The 19525-nt window shown below is 38.8% G+C and overlaps 1 protein-coding gene across 4 annotated transcripts in view; it reads left to right on the top strand.

The window, feature by feature from the left end:
* LOC137212000 (C4b-binding protein alpha chain-like) overlaps window positions 1-17369 on the top strand; it is a 41621-nt gene extending 24252 nt beyond the window's left edge. For 3 of the 4 annotated variants that reach the window (XM_067714845.1, XM_067714854.1, XM_067714836.1), the window contains exons 7-12: window positions 6738-6920; window positions 8552-8752; window positions 9854-10042; window positions 15053-15226; window positions 16230-16405; window positions 16954-17369. In XM_067714845.1, the coding sequence (XP_067570946.1) occupies window positions 6738-6920; window positions 8552-8752; window positions 9854-10042; window positions 15053-15226; window positions 16230-16405; window positions 16954-17127 (1097 nt within the window). In that variant the 3' untranslated portion in view covers window positions 17128-17369. The remainder of the gene's footprint in view (window positions 1-6737; window positions 6921-8551; window positions 8753-9853; window positions 10043-15052; window positions 15227-16229; window positions 16406-16953) is intronic. The other variant, XM_067714865.1, reaches the window with a different exon arrangement.
* Window positions 17370-19525: the final 2156 nt, after the last annotated feature.

Below are 19525 nucleotides of genomic sequence, written 5' to 3'. Positions count from 1 at the left end.
GACCAACAATTTGTTCTCTGTATCTATGAGTTTGTTTCTGTTTTATGTTTGTTTGTTTTGTTTTAGATTCCACACATAATTGAAGTCATGTATTTGTCTTTCTCTGCCTGACATTTCACTTAGCGTAATACCCTCTAATTCCATCCATGTTATTGCAAATGGCAAGATTTTATTCTTTTTTTATGGCATATATATATATATATATATATATATATATATATATATATATATATATATATATGGCACATCTTCTTCATCCATACATCTATTGATGGACATTGTGGTTGCTTCCATATCTTGGCTATTGTAAATAATGCTTCAATGAACATTGGGGTCACATATATCTTTTCAAATTAGTGTTTTTGTTTTCTCCAGTTAAATAGTAAGGAATGGAATTCCTGGATTGTATGGTAGTCCTATTTTTAATTTTTTGAGGACACTCCATACTGTTTTCCATAGTGACTATACCAATTTACATTCCCATCAATGGTGCACAAGTGTTCTTTCTTTATCCGCATCCTTGTCAACGGTTTTTATTTCTTGTCTTTTTGATAATAGCCATTCTGACACATGTGAGGTGGTATCTCATTGTGGTTTTGATTTGCATTTCCCTGGTGATTAGTGATGTTGAACATCTTTTAATGTGCCTGTTGGCTATCTGTATGTCTTTTTTGAAAAAAATGTCTATTCAGGTCCTCTGTCCATTTTTTAATCAGATTTTTTATATTGATTTGTATGAGTTCTTTATGGATTTTAGACATTAGCCCTTATTAGATATATCATTTTCAAATATCTTCTCCCATTCAGTAGGTTGCTTTTTTGTTTTGCTGTTGGTTTCATTTGCTGTGTGAAAGCTTTTTGGTTTGATGCAGTCCCATTTTTTTTTTTTTTTTTTTTGCTTTTGTTGCCCATGCCTGAGGAGACAGATCCAACTAAAAAAATACTGATAAGACTAATGTTAAAGAGGTCACTGACTATGTTTTCTTCTAGGAGTTTATAGTTTCAGGTCTTACATTTAAATATTTAATCGATTTTGAAGTTATTTTTGTATATGGTGTAAGAAAGTGGTCTAGTTTCATTCTTTTGCATGTAGCTGTCCAGTTTTCCCAACACTATTTACTGAAGAGTCTGTCTTTTCCCCACTGTATGCTCTTGCCTCCTTTATCCTAGAAAAATTGACCATATAAGCGTTTATTTCTGGGCTCTCTGTTTTGTTCCATTGATCTGTGTGTCTGTTTTTGTTCCAGGACCATACTGTTTTGATTACTAAAGTTTTACAGTATAGTTTCAAATCAGTGAGCATGATAACTCTTGCTTTGTTCTTCTTTATCAAGATTGCTTTGGCTATTTGAGGTCTTTTGTAGTTCCATACAGATTTTAGGATTACTTGTTCTAGTTCTGTGATAAATGCCATGGGTATTTTGATAGGGATTGATAAATCTGTAGATTGCTTTGGGTAGTATGGACATTTTAACAATATTAATTCTTCCAATCTATGAACACATTATATGTTTCCATTTTCTGGTGTCATCTTCAATATATTTTATCAACGTTTTGTAGTTTTCAGTGTACAGGACTTTCACTTCCTTGTTTAAATTTATTCCTAGATATTTTATTCATTTTGATGCAGTTGTAAATGGGATTGTTTTCTTATTTCTCTTTCTGATAGTCTGCTATTAGTGTATAGAAATTAAACAAATTTCTGTATATTAAATTTGTATCCTGCAACTTTAATGAATGCATCTCTTAATTCTAATAGTTTTTTTTTTTGTGGAGTCTTTAGGTTTTCTATATATAGTATCATGGCACTGGCAAATAGTGACAGTTACTCCTTCCCTTCCAATTTGGATTCCTTTTATTTCTTTTCTTGTCTGATTGCTGTGGCTAGGACTTCCAATACTATGGTTAATAAAAGTAGTGAGAGGGGGCATCCTTGTCTTATTCTTGATCTTTGAGAAAAAGCTTTCATCTTTTAATGACTGATTTTGATATTAGCTATGGGTTTGTCATAAATGGCCTGTGATATCAGTTGTAACTTCTCTTTTACTTTTGAGTTTGTTTGAGCCATCTCTCTTCTTTTTCATTGCTTTTTCCTATATTTTTTAGTCATTATTTTATTTACTTTCACTGTGATTTTTATTATTTCATTTCTCCTACTAATTTTAGGGTTTTTTTTTTCTATTTCTTTTGGGTCTTTTAGGTGTAAAATTTGATCGTTTATTTCAGATTATTCTTGTTTCTTGATGTAGACCTATATTGCTGTGAACTTCCCTCTTATAACTGCTTTTGCTGCAACCCATAGATTTTGGAAAATTGTGTTTCCATTTTTATTTCTCTCAATGTATTTTTTGATTTTCTTTTTGATTTCTTCATTGACCGATTGGTTGTTTAGTATCAGGTTGTTTAGCCTCCACATGTTTATATTTTTCCATTTTTCTTCTTATAATTGATTTCCAATTTCATATCATTGTGTTTGGAAAAGAGAACTCGATCTTCTTAAATTTATAGAAACTTGTATTGTGGCCTAATATGTGATCTATTCTGGAGAATGTTCTATATGCACTTGAGAATGTGTATTCTGCAGTTTTTAGATAGAATGTTTTGTATATATCTATTAAAACTATCTGATCTAATATGTCATTTAAGGTCAATATTTCCTTATTAATGTTCTGTCTTGATGATCTATCCATTGATGCAAGGCCATACTACCCTTTGCCAGATGTTACTTGCCCATTTATATAGGCATTTGAGAGAGACAATTGGACTTGTTCCTTTAGAAAGCCCTAACATTATTTGATTCCATGCATATATGCAGTGTATATTCTATGCATATACGCACACTATTATTGCATTACTATCAGTTTCTCCCTTTGTGTTTGTGAACATTTGTTTAATATATTGTATTTAGGTGTTTCTATGTTGGGTGCATTGATATCTATAAATGTTATATCCTCTTCTTAGATTGACCCTTTATTATTAAGTAATGTCCTTCTTTGTCTTTTGTTATAGTATTTGTTTTAAAGTCTCTTTGGTCTGATATGAGTATTGCTATCCCAGCTTTCCTGTTGTTTTCATTTGCATGGAGTATCTTTTTCCATCCCTTCACCTTCAGTCTGTGTATGTTTAGCTCTAGAATGAGTCTCTTTTAGGCAGTATATAAAAGGGTCTTTAAAATTTTTTTTATCCTTTCAGCCACCTATGTCTTTTAATTGGTCCATTTAGTCCATTTACATTTAAAGTGATTATTGATATGAATGTACTTGCTGCTATTTTGTTAATTGTTTTCTGTTTTGTTTTGGTTTTTTATAGTAGTTCTTTTTTGTTCCTTTCTTCTTCTCTTAGTCTTTTCCCTTGTGGTTTGATGATTTTCTCTAGTGTTATGTGTTATGATTTTCTCTAGTGTTATATGTTATGATTTTCTCTAGTGTTATGTGTTAAACTGATATATATCTTTTTATTTTAAATTGATAGTCACTTAAGTTCAAATGAATTCTAAGAGCACTATATTGTTTCTGCCCCCCCATTCTACATTTTTCACATTAGAGTTTACAACTTTTTATTTTGTTTATCCCTTAAACTACTTATTATAGTTATAGTTGATTTTGCTACTTTTGTCTTTTACCTTTTATACTACTATTTTAAGTGGCAGATCCACTGCCTTTACTATATATTTGCCTTTACCAGTGAGATTTTTTTCTTTCATATATTTTCTTTTCTTTTTTTTTTTTTTTTTTTTTTTTGGTGGTACACGGGCCTCTCACTGTTGTGGCCTCTTCCATTGCGGAGCACAGGCTCCAGATGCACAGGCTCAGCGGCCATGGCTCAGGGGCCCAGCCGCTCCACAGCATGTGGGATCTTCCTGGACTGGGGCACGGACCCATGTCCCCTGCATCAGCAGGCGGACTCTCAACCACTGCGCCACCAGGGAAGCCCCATATATTTTCTTATTTCTAGTTGTGGCCTTTTCTTTTCTGCTTACAAAAGACCCTTTAACATTTCTTGTAAGGCTGGTTTAGTGGTGATGAACTCCTCTCGTTTTTGCTTGTCTGTAAAACTCTTTATCTCTCCTTCAATTGTGAACGATTCCCTTGCTGGGTAAAGTATTCTTGGTTGTAAGTTTTTTTCCTTTCAGCACTTTAAATACATCTTGCCACTCCCTTCTGGCCTGCAGAATTTCTGCTGAAAAATTATCTGGTAGACTTATAAGGGGTTCTCTTGTACATGACAAGTTGTTTTTCTTTTGCTGTCTTTAAAATTCTCTATCTTTAACTTTTTTCTTTTTTTTTTTTTTTTTTTTTTGTGGTATGAGGGCCTCCCACTGCTGTGGCCTCTCCTGTTGCGGAGCACAGGCTCCGGACGCTCAGGCCCAGCGACCATGGCTCACAGACCTAGCCACTCTGCAGCACATGGGATCTTCCTGGACCAGGGCATGAACCCGTGTCCCCCACATCGGCAGGCGGACTCTCAACCACTGCACCACCAGGGAAGCCCACTTTTATCATTTAAATTATGATAATGTCTTGGTGTGGATCTCTTTTCATTTATCTTGCTTGGGGTTCTCTGTACTTCCTGGACCTGGATATCTGTTTCCTTCCCCGGGTTAGAGAAATTTTTAGCCACTATTTCTTCAAACAAATTTTCTTCCCCTTTATCTTCTCTATTCTCCATTAATGAAAACGTTAGTTTCCTTGATGTTGCGCTAGATGCATCTTAAACTAGCCTCATTAATTTTTTTTTTCTTTTTGCTGTTCTGATTGGGTGATTTCTACTATTCTGTCTTTCAGATCACTTATCCATTCTTCTGTACCACCTAACCTGCTATTGATTCCTTCTAGTGTATTTTATTTTATTTATTGTATTCTTCAGCTCTAACTGGTTCTTTTTTATATTTTCTAACTCTGTGTTATTAAAGTTCTCTCTGTGTTCCTTCACTCTTCTCCTGAGTTCAGTGAGCATCTTTATAATCATTATTTTTTACTCTTTATCAGGTAAATTACTTATCTCTATTTCATTAGGGTTTTTAAAAATAGGGTTTTATTTTATTCTTTCACTGGAAACATATTCCTCTGTCTCTTCATTTTATTTGACTTTCCATGTTTGTGTCTATGAATTAGGCAAAACAGAATGAGCATGGGCTGGGGGATCCTGGCACTCACTGCATTGGGTCTGCCTTTATGGTACAGTTGGAGCTGGAATGGGTGCATGTGGGAGGGGGTCCCAGGGTGCTCTGCCCAAGAACCACCCTGGGGGGATGGCTGGAGCTGGAATGGGTATGGGCTTGGGGTAAGTGTGTCCCAGCAGCAAAGTAAAAGTTGATTCTCATTCATATTGAGTTTACTGCCTGTCCAGGAAACTCTCTAGGGCAGCTATAATTTAGGTGTTATTTAGCAACCATCTCAGCAATCCAGATTGCTTCAATCTTATGATATCAAAATGTGCTTTCACAATCTCTTTAGTAGAGGAAGAGAGAAAATCAAATTGTCCCCTGGCTTTAAGAGCTTTTTTCCTGGAAATGACCACATATCACTTTGCATTTCAGCCTTTTGTCCAAAACTAGTAATGTGTAGATGCTACTCATCCTAAGGGAACTGAGGAATATCACCTTTTGTCTGTGCAGGAAGAAGAACTGGAAATACTGTTTAGCACTTTTCATGTCAACCACATATACCTACAGAGCAAGCAAAACCTATTAAACACCGGAAGTTCAACAGGACAAAGCAAACAGTAATTGAACAAGAAGAAATATTGTGGCATTGCTAGTTTGCTAATCTAAGGCATCTTCCTTTGCTACTAAGCACCCACACAATATCACTTACTATTCTGACTCAGCACAGGACACAATCAAATTGGGGATAAACAAGCATGATACTGCAAACCGTTTAAAATGCCTGAAGAACTCTCATGAGTTCAGAATGAAGGTGAAGGGCAGGCACTGAAAGGCTTTAACCAAAATGTGCTGAATGTTAGAAAGATAACTCTGGCTGCAGAATGGACAACAATTTGAAGTGGGACAAAACTTAACCCATAGGTACCTGTTGCAACTATCTTGCTAAGTAGTGAAGCTCCTTCAACTGTTGCCATGGCAGTGGGCCTGGAGAGAAATTGAGGAATCCTAGAGGAATTAAAGTGGCAGGACTGACAGGACTTGATGACTGACTGCTGTGGGGTAGGAGGCAGGGGCAATTTGTTCTTTGCTTATGATGGTACAGCTCTCTGATGCCCTGGCTACCTCTGCATCATGACTATCACATCATTACCACTGACCACTGGCCCACCATCAAACTCATCCAGGAGAGCAGGTCATTATAGGAAGAGGTTTTGAGGACCTCAAGATATGTCTTTTTTCCTGGATTATATATGGCTAGTTTTTCTTGGGAAAGTGAAGAAGTTAGTGTTATCCACAATCATCTCACAATAGAACCTACATGATGGGATCTCATTTTACTGAGGCTTTTAAAAGTTGAAAAAAGGGCTTCCCTGGTGGCGCAGTGGTTGAGAGTCCACCTGCCGATGCAGGGGACACGGGTTCGTGCCCCGGTCCGGGAAGATCCCACATGCCGCGGAGCGGCTGGGCCCGTGAGCCATGGCCGCTGAGCCTGCGCATCTGGAGCCTGTGCTCCGCAACGGGAGAGGCCACAACAGTGAGAAGCCCGTGTACCGCAAAAAAAAAACCACAAAAAAGTTGAAAAAAAAAGCATATATATATAACCCATTTGTCTTTTCTTTTGAGTTTTTAGAAATCACTTGTTCTCAGCCAGTGGTTAAAGGTGGAAAAATAATCTCTGGATTTGGACCCATCTATACTTATAAACAGACTATTGTATTTGACTGCAATAAAGGTTATCGTCTCAAGGGCAACAAATTAATCCATTGTGGAGCTGATAACAGCTGGCATCCTCCTCCTCCCATTTGTGAACTCAGTAAGTACGGGCCATGAAAGAGTTTCAATGTCTGGCATCTAAAGATATCCAGAAATATTGATGGGGACATATTTATATGCCTAAGCCCATTTGAATCACAGTAAAAATTTAAATTTAGATCAATCCCTCAGTTTTTTTCTTGTTGGAAAAAAGAATGATTACACTACACTGTGCAAGGTCATATAACATCACAAAAGGCTGCCACACGCAGTTGTGCACACTACAACCCTAAAGAGAGATGTAGCATTGTAGACATTGTGGATTAGTATGTGTATTTCAATAATTTTCTTGCAGTTGATAGAAAATTGCTTTGTTGTAGCAAAAATCATTATATTATGGTGATTGTTTTAAAAGATATATAGTAAAGTGTCCTGAGGGAAAAATGCCTTTTTCTAACTTGCACAAAATTATTGTATGGACTAACTATGATTCTGATACTCTGAAATTATAAACTCATGTGGATCACTAAAAATTATCTTTTTTAAAAATTAATTTTTATTGGAGTACAGTTGCTTTACAGTATTGTGTTAGTTTCTACTGTACAGAAAAATGAATCAGCCATACATGTATATATATCCTCTCCCTTTTGGACTTCCCTTCCATTCAGGTCACCACAGTGCATTAAGTAGAGTTCCCTGTTAAAAATTATCTTAATGGTAACAATGGTAACTTGGTGCTAGTCTAAGTACATAACAAGAATTAATTCAATGAATTCTGTCCAGAATTGTGGGCACTGTTATTATCCTCATTTTAAGGATGAGAAATCCATTCACAGAGGTTATGTGACATGTCCAGAACAGGCAAATCCATTGAGAGAGAAAGAATTTTAGTGGTTTCCAGGGCCTGGGAGGAGGCAAGACTAGGAGGTGACTCCTAACGAGTACAGAGTTTCTTTTTGGGTTGACAAAAATATCCTAAAATTGGATAGGGGTGATGGTTGCACAACTCTGTGGATATAGTAAAAACCATTGGATAGTGTATTTAAAATGTTATGTTATGTGACTTGTGTCTTAATAAAACTTAAAAAAGACCCTTACCCTTGAAGATAAAAATAAAATAAACATCCAACTTGACAGATGTTTCTATTACATTTCCATACTGTGAACCAGTAGCAGCAGCAAAGAGTGAAGAGGACAAGATAAAAGGTTTAGGCTCAGAAGTCACTTTGTGCATGGTTTGTTCTTGCCAAACCTTTAAATGATAAAGTTTCTGGTGTCATCTGGATAAGGGGAATGACTCTTGTTTATTTTCTCCTATCAGCCAGGAAACAAAAGAGTTAGATTTATTTGTCTGCAACATTTCTCCAGTCATATCCACCTAGCAAGCCCAATGCTTCAATTCAGATACCAAACTTTCTGAAGTAAAATGAAGAGGAAGAAGAATTCATATTTTGAATAGTTGGCACGACACACAGAAACCACTTGTTAGTGCCCTTAGTAAGAACCTCTCTGGTGCCTTGCACATTTGGGTACATGTCCATGTGTGTTTTCTGGTGTGACTGATTCATCAGCTATGGCAGGCTGGTTCCTGGCTGAATGAGCACATGACACCCTTTGATAGGACAGGCTCATTGATCACTGTTGCATCCCTAGTAAGAGTGTCCTTTTCCCTTGTTCTTCTTTTATGGGCAGATGGCTGTGCTGGCTTACCAAACATCCCCCATGCCATCTGGGGAAGATATGGCTACCAGAACCCAACAGAAGAGGAAGTGTATGATATTGGGACTGAACTGAGGTACTCCTGCTTTCCTGGCTATAAACCCAAGGCAGATGGGCCCACGACTGTGACTTGTCAGAGAAATTTGGAGTGGACCCCATACATACAATGTGAGGGTGAGTTTCTTTTTTTAAAATTTTTTTGTATATTAAATATTCAGTATGTGATAGGATTTTCCATCTTAAATGAATATAATTTGTTTCCTCAAGATAAATTTAGAATTATACTAATTGAACACAATAGTGAACAATTATTGCCAGAAGGGACCATAAATGTTTTGGAGCTTGAGGAGCTGAGAAATTATAATCTTATCCTGGTTCAGAATCAAATGAGACAAAACACAGAAGTCAAATGTTATGAAGATTAAGTATGAGCTTCATTACTGGTAAAGGTACAATGGAGAATACAGCTCCACCACCGCCCAAGTCGGACCTCCATCACAGCCCTTTCCTCCCCAGTGTAGACTTTGGGGTGCTCGACAGAAGGAAAGTCTGTGAAACAGTCATGAACTCAAGCAGCTGCAAGGTGACTTGTGTCTCATGTCTCTTGAGCCATGAGACTGTGGGCTGAAAGACCTGCCTCTAGAAGACAGACTCTGACCCCTGACCCAGTGCTTTTGCCTCAGTAGGATAGAAAGGAGACTCTCTCTAGTCTCACTTGGGAGTAAGTGAGGGGCTGAAAGATATACGGATGCAATTTTATGGGCCTCAATGGAATTGACAACATGCATTCTTCTACACATCTATCAGACTCTTGCCATTTTAGAGGTAAAGACACTGAGGCCCAGAATACAGAGAACTTTATTCTGTAGATTGGAATTTGAAAAATATGTGAAATGCACAAATAATGAAAAATGGTAACCCACTTATTGAAAGATTGGTCATTTCACATTAGGACTTAAAGTTCCATTGCAGTCGTTCAGACTCATTTTGGGGAAATAGAATGAAAGATTTTAACAATATCACTGAATTAAAATATATTTAGTAAAAGTTATTGCCACCACTTAAATAACAAAGTATTGGAAACAACTGAATTGGAAACAAATGAGTTGGAGTGCTTTAGCAAATCAGGGCCAGGGAGAGCAGACTCAAATTGCCTCTGCTTTCCCAATCTCTCTTCAGTGGTGAGATCTTCTAAAGGTAGAAATTAGACTTTTAGCCATAGGGTCCTCCTCATGGTGATTTTACTAACCATTAGCATTCTTTTATATTTTTTAGAGGCTTGTTGCCCAGTAGTAGAACTGAACAATGGCAGAATCACTCCACTGAGAAAAAGCGACATTGACAATAGCTGTACCTATTTCTATAGAGATCAGGTTTCATATACATGTCATGAGAAATATACATATCATGCTACATGCACAGCAGATGGCACATGGAATCCCAAAACACCAGAATGTTACCCAGGTAAGAGCTTATGGAAGCATGTTATTTTAGAAGTTTTTCACATCAAAATGATGGAGATTGTTATTTTTTAATTAAAGTGTAGTTGATGTACAATATTATGTAAGTTTCAGGCATACAGCATAGTGATTCACAATGTTGGAATGTTATGTTCCACTTATAAAAATTGGCTATATTCCCTGTGTTGTACTATATATCCTTGTAGCTTATTTATTTTATACATAGTAGTTTGTACCTTTTAATCCCCTACCCCTATCTTGCCCCTCCTAGCTTCCTTCACCCCACTAGTTTGTTCTCTATATCTGTGAATCTGTTTGTTTTGTTATATTCATTCATTTTATTTTTTAGATTCCACATATAAGTGATAACATAGAGTATTTGTCTTTCTCTGTTTGATTTATTTCACTAAGCATACTACTCTCCAGGTCCATCCAGGTTGTTGCAAATGGCAAAACCTCATTCTTTTTTATGCCTGAGTAATATATATATATATAACATAGATATAGATACACATCTTTTTCCATTCATCTGTTGGTTGACACTTAGATTGCTTTCATATCTTGGCTACTGTAAATAATGCTGGTATGAACATTCAAAATGATGGAGATTATTAAGGAAAGTTTTCAAATTAGGTAAAAGAGACATGGGTTGGTTGGCCCTGAGGACACGGTAAGCCCTCACCTGGAGCCCCTGAGAAACTGGTCTCTAGGGGAATCAGCCCAGGATGCTTTTTTGTGTCAAGCATAGGGGTTCCAAGATGGTTGAGTCTGTGAGGGTCAAATACAACAGTCCCCAAGGCAAGGTCATATTCAAGTGTGGAGCAGAAAGTTTTCATTCTTTCAGTCTCTCTGTAAAATGAAAAAACCTCAGTAAATTTGCCTCTAGCCTTGGGAACAGAGTTACAGTTCGGATGTGAAACCACTGCTACAGCCCAACTTAGAGAAGACTGTTGACAAACAAGTTGGAATGGTTCCAATAGCCTACCTTGCAAAACACCTCAAATTTGCAGAATTTCCTTTGTAAAAACAAGGGAGGTGTCGGAGCTTTCATTTTAGATCAACAGCTTCAAATTCTTAGCATGGAAAATTCAGAGAAGACAGAAGTGGTTCTCCTTGCTTGTGGTTTTTTAATCCTATAATCAACACGCACCTCGAGTTGTTTGAGCTGGCCAAGGACTGCATGAATGGAAGAGGAAAATTAGAATTGTCAAAGGCATAATTTCTCCTATTGGTGATACATGTAAGAAGAAAAGACTCGTCTCTACCCATCACTGAGTTATGCCAGAACTTGCCACTAAGAACTCAAAATGGGTGAAAGGTGATACATGGAAAAGTCTTCAGAAGTATTGGATAGACTGCTAAAGTGCTAAGACACCATCAAGAGACCCTGGCGGCTAGTAGCTGTGATCAACAGCAGGACTCACCTATGCTGGAAAGGCCTAGATGGAAGAGGAAGTGGACTGAACAAAGACAAGATTTTAGTAAAAAAAAAAAAAAAAAAAAAAAAATCTGCTAAGTGAATGAAAGGATAGAAAATCAGATCTTAGAGATGAATGTCATTCTTCCCATCGCTTTTTGGAGGTTAAGAGTTGGAGTAGTACTAAAGAACAATCTAGAAGCAGGTGAAATTATCAAATTTAAGTTTGATTTCTTCTCTTGGAAATCTACTCTTAGTTCATCTGAAGTGTGTGTGAACTGCAGAAAGGCTCCAATGCTAGAATCTCTTATTCTGCATTTTTACCTAGAAGTTCCTATACCCTGATCAGCTGTGAGTATGTTGATCTCGGAACCCACTGGTTGAAGCATGTGGGCACCCTCCCAGGAAACCTGGTATTATTGTGCTGTTTATGGATCAACAACTTGAACATAGAACAAACTGCTTGGCTTTTGTCCCAGTGTCAAGGATGCTGCTAATACCACAGCATAATAGGGTTTTGGATATCCTTAAGGACAGACTCCCTCTTTGGATAATGGAAATTAGAACAATGAACTTCACAGGGTGATAAATATTAGTAACTGTTGTGACTTCCATTGAGAAAGAGGAAGTATGACATTGTTTATTCCCTACCATGCCTTTTTCATAATTTGCTTTTATAATGTAAATTTAGAATTTAGGAAATGTGTAAAGCTGGTGTTTTGTTTGATGCTGATGTTTTTTATGTGTGGTACTTTTTAACCGTTAACATTGTTTGTATAATTTGAATGCAACAAATGAACTTGCAGTGAAAGTCCTTTACTACAGCCTCATTCAGTTGGAAAAATGAAATCAAAACAAAGAAAAAAAAACCCCCACATTAGGTAAAAAAATTCGTATACCCTGAATGATTTTAAGAGTGGATAAGTTTGTTAAAAAATACTGCCCCCTCAGTCCAACTTTCTCTTTTCCCCCACTGTTTGTTCCCATTCTTTTGAACTTCCTGGATTCCTTCTTTTTTCTGAATCAATGAAAAGAGCCCACATCTAAAAGATAAGCTAGACAGTTCAATTATTACCTTTTATTTCTTGGTATTTATTCTTTTTTCTTCTCTTCCTTCTAGTCCATATGGCTTCACCTGCAGTATAAAACCTGCCCACATCTAGTGAACCTGCCTTTCTGAGCTTACTTCTTTTCTTCCTTCTCTATCTTCCATATTCTGGAACATCATCATGCCATCTACTTCTTGCTTATTCAGTAGAACTAACATGATGCCATTGATGTTCTGTATCAATATGATATTCTGTGGATGTCCACATGGTCATGATATCTCCAGACTCTATTATGACAGGGACTGGTGAGTTATCATAGCCAAGGTCTTAAAATGCAGATATTTGATCTTGAACCTTCCATGTGTATGCAAACTGTTTGTGACCTTCTTTTCTGATAGGGATGGAAAAGAAGGCCTCTGCTGAATCAGTGGCCTCACTTACTCGAAGACATATTAATCTGCTCTAGCAAAGATACCACATCTGGTACAGTGGCTGCAATAGGGGCTAAAATGCTGTTGGGTTTTCAGTAGCCTACTGGAATTCTCCAGAATCCTAATTTTTGTAGTAGACACACTGGTGAAGTACATGGGGATATGATGACCCCTCCTGCATCTTTAGTTCTTTAAGAGTGGCACAAATTTCTCCTTCTCCCCTACCCTTCAGTACATGATATTTTAAAAAAACTTACCTTCTTTGCCTCCAGGGGGAGGGTATAGGTAGTATCAATGTCTTGTACTTGGCCTTCTTGGATAAGACAGCTCTAACCCCATAGGCCAAGGACCAATGTGGAGGTTGTACCAATGACCCATTTTGTCTATCCCGTTTATACTTTCAAAGATAATGGGGCTTCCCTGGTGGTGCAGTGGTTGAGAGTCCGCCTGCTGATGCAGGGGACACAGGTTCATGCCTCGGTCTGGGAGGATCCCACATGCCACGGAGCGGCTAGGCCCGTGAGCCATGGCTGCTGAGCCTGCACGTCCGGAGCCTGTGCTCTGCAACGGGAGAGGCCACAACAGTGAGAGGCCTGTGTACCACACACACACACAAAAAAAAGATAATGGAAAAGGCCACCAAATGGCTTAATAGGGGGGCCATGATGGTTCTAGGTATCCATGTCAACTCAAGCTCTATGTTCAATAATCCTTGGATTACTGTGCACCTCTCACCTGTGCACAGTTACCTATGTAAATAGACATAGGTTCTCTTAGAAGACTGGGGCGCTCATTACTGTGTATACTTCCCAAGGTGGTGTAGTATCTTTACTTCTGGAAACTGTCTTTTTTCTTTAGTCGATGATCTCCAGACCTGACAACTGGCACAGGTCCAGAAACTGAACAAAGGATTATAACTTTTTATTGGACCAAATGCCAACAGCCTCCTGATCATCCATCCTTAATTTCTTTCGATGGTACAAGTTGAGTCGTATCTGGTTGGCTTCTCATCTGTTTTCACCCTTATGAATGCCATGTTCTATTAACCATATTCCTAACTCTCAGGCACCTCTGGTTGTCTCTCTAACTGGCCACTCATTATGATGATTACATTTACTTAGCTTCTGAAGCATATAAGCACCTCTCAGACTGCGATTGCTAAGAGTGAAATTTGTTCTTTAATGTTCTTCGCATCATCAGCTCTGGCCTTTGATATGGGTGCTCTTCTTGTTAGGATATTCCTTCTGACCTTGGTACCTGTATCCTCCAGGCTTTCCCAGGGACCATAATCATTTGGTGGGGTTTCCAGCATGTGTGTGGTACATCCACTCCAGCATGCTCTCTTCTCTGAGTCACTTAATCTCTCTTTCTACCACGTGCCATGGCAACTCCAGCATTTGAATCTCATTGTCAGCATCATGTTTTCTATGCCTCAAGGAGGCATCTGAGGATAGTACTTGTAGATACTATAGCCTGTCAGTTTAATATTGTACCTGACTTTCCTGGTGCCCTGTTCTATTTAAATTTCTCATGCACTGTTTGTGGAACCTGACAGTGTTCCCTTTCAGAGAGGTACCCAGCACCATGCCACATCTATTATTCCAACCTGCAATCCACCTTTTTTATTCTTTCTATGAGCTCTTTTCTAAAATATTTTAGAAGACAGTAAGTATATTCTTGGGGGGTTGGATGGACAGGCTTGATTGGGAGCAATGAGTCAGAGATTGTGGATTTATTTCGCATCTTTACAGTCTCTCCCAGATGTACATCTCTGCATTTAGCCTGAAATCAGTGGAGTGTACCACTAGTACAATGAGACTTTGGACTGAATTCAGCCTTCATGCCAAAATGGTTCCTAAATAGTGTCAAGTTTAGTGAATTGTCAATAAAATGAAACAAATCTTAAGTGCTTGTCATTCCATTGGAGCCTTTCTAAGGTTCCCCAGCCTCACGCCTACAGAAGGGCAGCATAGGTCCTGGGTTTGGCTAAGTGAGCAGATGGGCAGAGAAGATAGAAGGACAGAAGGAAGCCTCCTACAAACCACACAGATTCTGGGAAGTGTTGATATAAGCATTCGACACTCTGACCCTCTTTGATTTTTATGTCTCACTTCAAGATTGCGATTCTCCTCCTGTCATTGCCCATGGACATCATAGACTAGGCGGTTCATTATTTCCATTTGGAAATGTTGAGGCTACATACAGATGTGATGAAGGGTACACCTTGGTTGGAAAGAACAAACTCTCCTGCTCTTCTTCAGGCTGGTCATCTGAAGCCCCTCAATGTAAAGGTAACTCCAGCTCTCTCTTCAGCTTTGTGTGTGAGGGAACTATCCTGAAAGGCTTGAGAGCACAGTTTCTTCTCTGCCAGAGGCAGCAAAAAAATATTTGATTTGATTTGATTTATTTAAAATACTTACTATATTCTGACAGTACCCGAAGCAAAAAGTACAGAGGGCACAACAGAAACATTAATCTCTCCTACTTCTTTCTCCCAGGTGCAAAATTCAGCCTCTGTGAGGCAGCCCCTATTCTTTGTTTCTTGTATACTTCCAGAAATATTCTACAGTTGGTACATCTTATCTGAGTGTAGTTGTGGCCCATAGCAAAATTGTCATGGAATGTTGGTCTAGCATGAATGTCGACTCCCATGGGATAATTGCAAGCGTCGTGGTGAGGTCACAGGTATTTCCATCAGAGCCAGTGCAGGGCACCACCAGCCCAGGACGTAGGCATGTCGTGAGTGGGGGACTCCTAGTGTGCCAGCTGTGTGGGGACAAGAGGGGACAAGATCGGGTCTGATTGTTACATGCACACAAGTTTAATATCACTTTGTCATCAACAACCGCAGGGATTATTTGCCACCATTGTTTCCATTGCACACGGGAGGATAATAGGCGAGAGGGAAAATCTTGTATTCAGCATCTTATAGGGATCAAGATACGAGAGGTAGTTGATTTGATAGATGAGGATTTAGGGTCACATGCCCTTTTTATATTCTGTCATGCTATTTAAAATTGTTATGTCCTTGGGCAAGTTACTTAACTTTTCTGTATCTCACTTTCTCCTAGATAAAATAGTGAGACTTAAATAAGATAATCACATAAAGTACTAGCCCAAAGTCTAATACATAGCCAATGCTCAATAAATATGTTAATGAAAATTATTTCTGTTCTCAAGATGAAAGAAAAGGTAAAACAATTAGCAGCACTTCAATATAGTTCATTCGTAGTACCGTAGACTCATATCTTTTTCTTAGATCTACAGATTGCTTAAAATTATGTTCCATTTCAGCTTTGTGTCTGAAACCAGAGATAGAACATGGAAGGTTATCTGTGGATAAGGATGGATATGTTGAACCTGAAACTGTCACTGTCCAGTGTGACTCTCGTTATGGTTTGGTTGGTTCCCAAAATATCACTTGTTCAGAAAACAGAACGTGGTACCCGGAGGTGCCCAAGTGTGAGTGGGTAAGTGGCACAATTCAAGGAAGTTTACAATCTATCAAACCCTAAAATGGGTGTGTCTCACTCAAAGGACTGTCCTGCCAGTAAAGGTGACATCTGACTTGTCAAGATTCATTCATGCAAAGGAACTCTCAATTTTGCCTTGAAGCCCTCTGGTCAGAAAGGAGTGGCAAGTTTTCCTGTTCTCACTTGAGAACAGGGAAAACTGAGCCCCTTTGGAGTGGAGGTTCTCAGATACCTGGGAGTACTGACTCCTTAACTTTACTTTTCTAGGGGATATGGTATACTGTTGTCCCATTTCTGAATGGTCAGCAGAAATAGTCTCTGTTCCCACAGAGGCTTTCTGGGAGGCTGTCTCAGAGCAGAGTTATATTCCTCTGAGGAAAAAGATGGTGGGGTCCAAGGTGTTTTCTTGTTTTCCTGCTCATCCACCAGTTCTGGGTGGGTCTTGGTCCTGAATCTGTAGTCCTGCCTTTGTCAGCATGAACTATGCCCCCTAACAATTGGAAGAGAAGCCTTTTAAGCACACTCATCACATATTTCTCCTTTAGGAGTACCCTGAAGGCTGTGAGCAAGTGGTCAAAGGCAAGAAACTCATGCAGTGTCTCCCAGATCCACAGGAGGTGAGATTGGCCCTGGAGGTGTATAAGCTGTACCTGGAGATTCAAACCCTGGAGCTTCAGAAAGATGAGGCAAAGCAAGCCACTCAGGAGGGTTCACTGTAATGTTTCTCATGAAGGGGAGGAAAATGTGCCTTGCTGCCTTAAATCCAATATGGATCACTTCAGTTAATCACCTTTACCATCTCTTTTACACCATCAATTGTGGTAATAATTATCTAGAAAGGGTAATTGGTTAATATTTAGTGCTTTGATACTGTAGAATTATTGATCATTTTCTGATTCATATTTTTGCTTTTCTGGACACAGAGTACACATTTTATCAATTAAACAATTTACATATCCAACAGTATTTTGTCTTCGTGGTCATTAGGACTCTGTGAAATGAGGTCTGTGAAAAAACCCATACATAAAGTTGATATATTTATTTTACTGTAGGGACTTTGGACATATGAACATGGGTTCACACCAATACATTTCCATGGATTGCCTTTACTCCACAGTTCACATGTACAAGTCACTCAGGTGTTCAGTATTTAGATTAAACATCAACACACCCCAAAAGCCTTGTCCCTTGTCCCCCATTTGAAGCAGTCACGCCCTTTTCTAAACCCCCATGCACTTGACCTCTGCCTCACTAATGCTCCCTTTTGGCTTTTGGCTTGTGAGAAGGAGATTCATGTCGGTGTCTGATCTCCTGATTCCATCCTCAGGAAGAGACTCTGAAAGCCTGATGAGTGGAAGCCCGCCCGGCAGCCACCTTTGTGCTCCCAAGTCCTTGTTCTGTTATGGTCCTCATTTTCCTTAATAGAAAGTAAAATGGCTCAAGCAACTACCCCCCACATGAGGAGAAACCCCATATTAATCACATTTATGTCTCGGGGTGTTTGGCGACTTCCTCCAACACTTGCATCCTCTAAAATCTCTCTCTCATTCATATCTCAGTTCCTTTGGTTGTTCTATCTCCTTTATACACAGAACTCTATGGGGGAACAGTGACCTCTTTAGTTTAATTCCCCCAAACATACTCCAATGAGACAAGGGTGTGTAGCAGGCTTTCACTAAACCTTAGATAGGTTTGAATTGCTATAGTAACCTACTTAATATAGAAGGTATCTGTCCATGGTCTTTTTTTTTATTCACTATTTTTTAATTCCAATACTGTATTTCACTCTATGTATAATATGCTCATTCACCTTCATATAGAAATACTGCTAAGTGAGTTACCATAACCATGGTCTTAAAAGCCATTTGTCTGGTCCTTTTACTCAGAATTTCTTTTGGTTGATGTTTATTTTGGGTTTCTCCTGAGACAAGTGGGGATCTACTTTCCTTGGGAGGTTCCCCAGAAAGCACTGTGATTGAGTGGGGTAGTAAGATGGGGGAGTGAGGACAGCCTCAAGAGGTCATTGCTGTTGCAAGCAGGAGCTCAATCATGCTGACTGCCTTCTGGGAGCATGGGGAACACAATTCCGAGTTGTCTTTCTAAGGAGGATGAGCCTGGGTATTTATTCAACAGTACCCTCCTCTCATTGGTAAAGACTTGCTCTGGCAGCACTGACACCCAATCACATCTGACCCCATTGTGGGCCGGTGGGGCCAGCAATAAGACATCAAGGCCGAGACACACGGGTAGCCAATGGCTCTGTGGGGACGCTTGTGGTAATCTCCAGAGCAGGGATGTGGGGAGAACACAGATGATGTCTTCTCCAGTTGCTTTTTCTCTGTGGACATGTTGTTCCAGTCTATGCTTTTTTCCCTACTCAAATCTCTCATTTGCCTTTATTAGACTCCTGCAACAGTTGGATTTTGTAGCCCTTAACACAATTCCCTTCATTTTTTCACAGTGAGCAGTTTAGTTCTTCGTCCTCCATTGGGCTCTTTTCCAATTGTGGTATTTCTTGTTATATGAATTCTAACAAATCAAATATTTGCTCACACTGCCTAAAAAACAGTTAAAATTCACCAATCCCCTGTAACAAATATTATTCCTCCTTTTTTTGGTTTGGGACGTGAGGATGCAGTATGAGCCTCAGGGGTTCTTCAGACACTTTGTGAATAGGATTGCATCATCATCTGCTCTCATTGTCCAAATACCTTGTGTATTATAATTATCTTCACATTCATCACCAAAAATATGATCTAAGAAAGTGGAATATCCTGTTAGGAATGGGAGTGAGTTGAGAAGGCTTAGGAAAGCTTTATTAGAAGAATCTGCAAGAGAGAAACTTGTTCAATTTGGTGCTCATTGAGGGTTTGTGTGAGAGGAAGAAAAGGGACCTGGATATTTTATACCAAAAATTTAAAGTTTAGAACATATGGAAAAATAATTTCCATTGCCTTATGAGGAGGGTGTAGGGCAGATGTATTTATTTAAAAAAAATTTAAATTGCCAGCATAGTCTCATGTTAGCAGGAGCTGGATAATTGTAAGCAAAGGAAACCCAAAGAGATGTCCCTTCTGTTTAAGTCTGTGTCTTCCTGCAATGGTTCTTTCTACTTCC

This window comes from Pseudorca crassidens, chromosome 2, assembly GCF_039906515.1.
Source record: "Pseudorca crassidens isolate mPseCra1 chromosome 2, mPseCra1.hap1, whole genome shotgun sequence".
NCBI lineage: Eukaryota > Metazoa > Chordata > Mammalia > Artiodactyla > Delphinidae > Pseudorca > Pseudorca crassidens.
The sequence above is the reverse complement of the archived record's forward strand: the minus strand, read 5'-3'. Positions and strand labels throughout refer to the sequence as shown.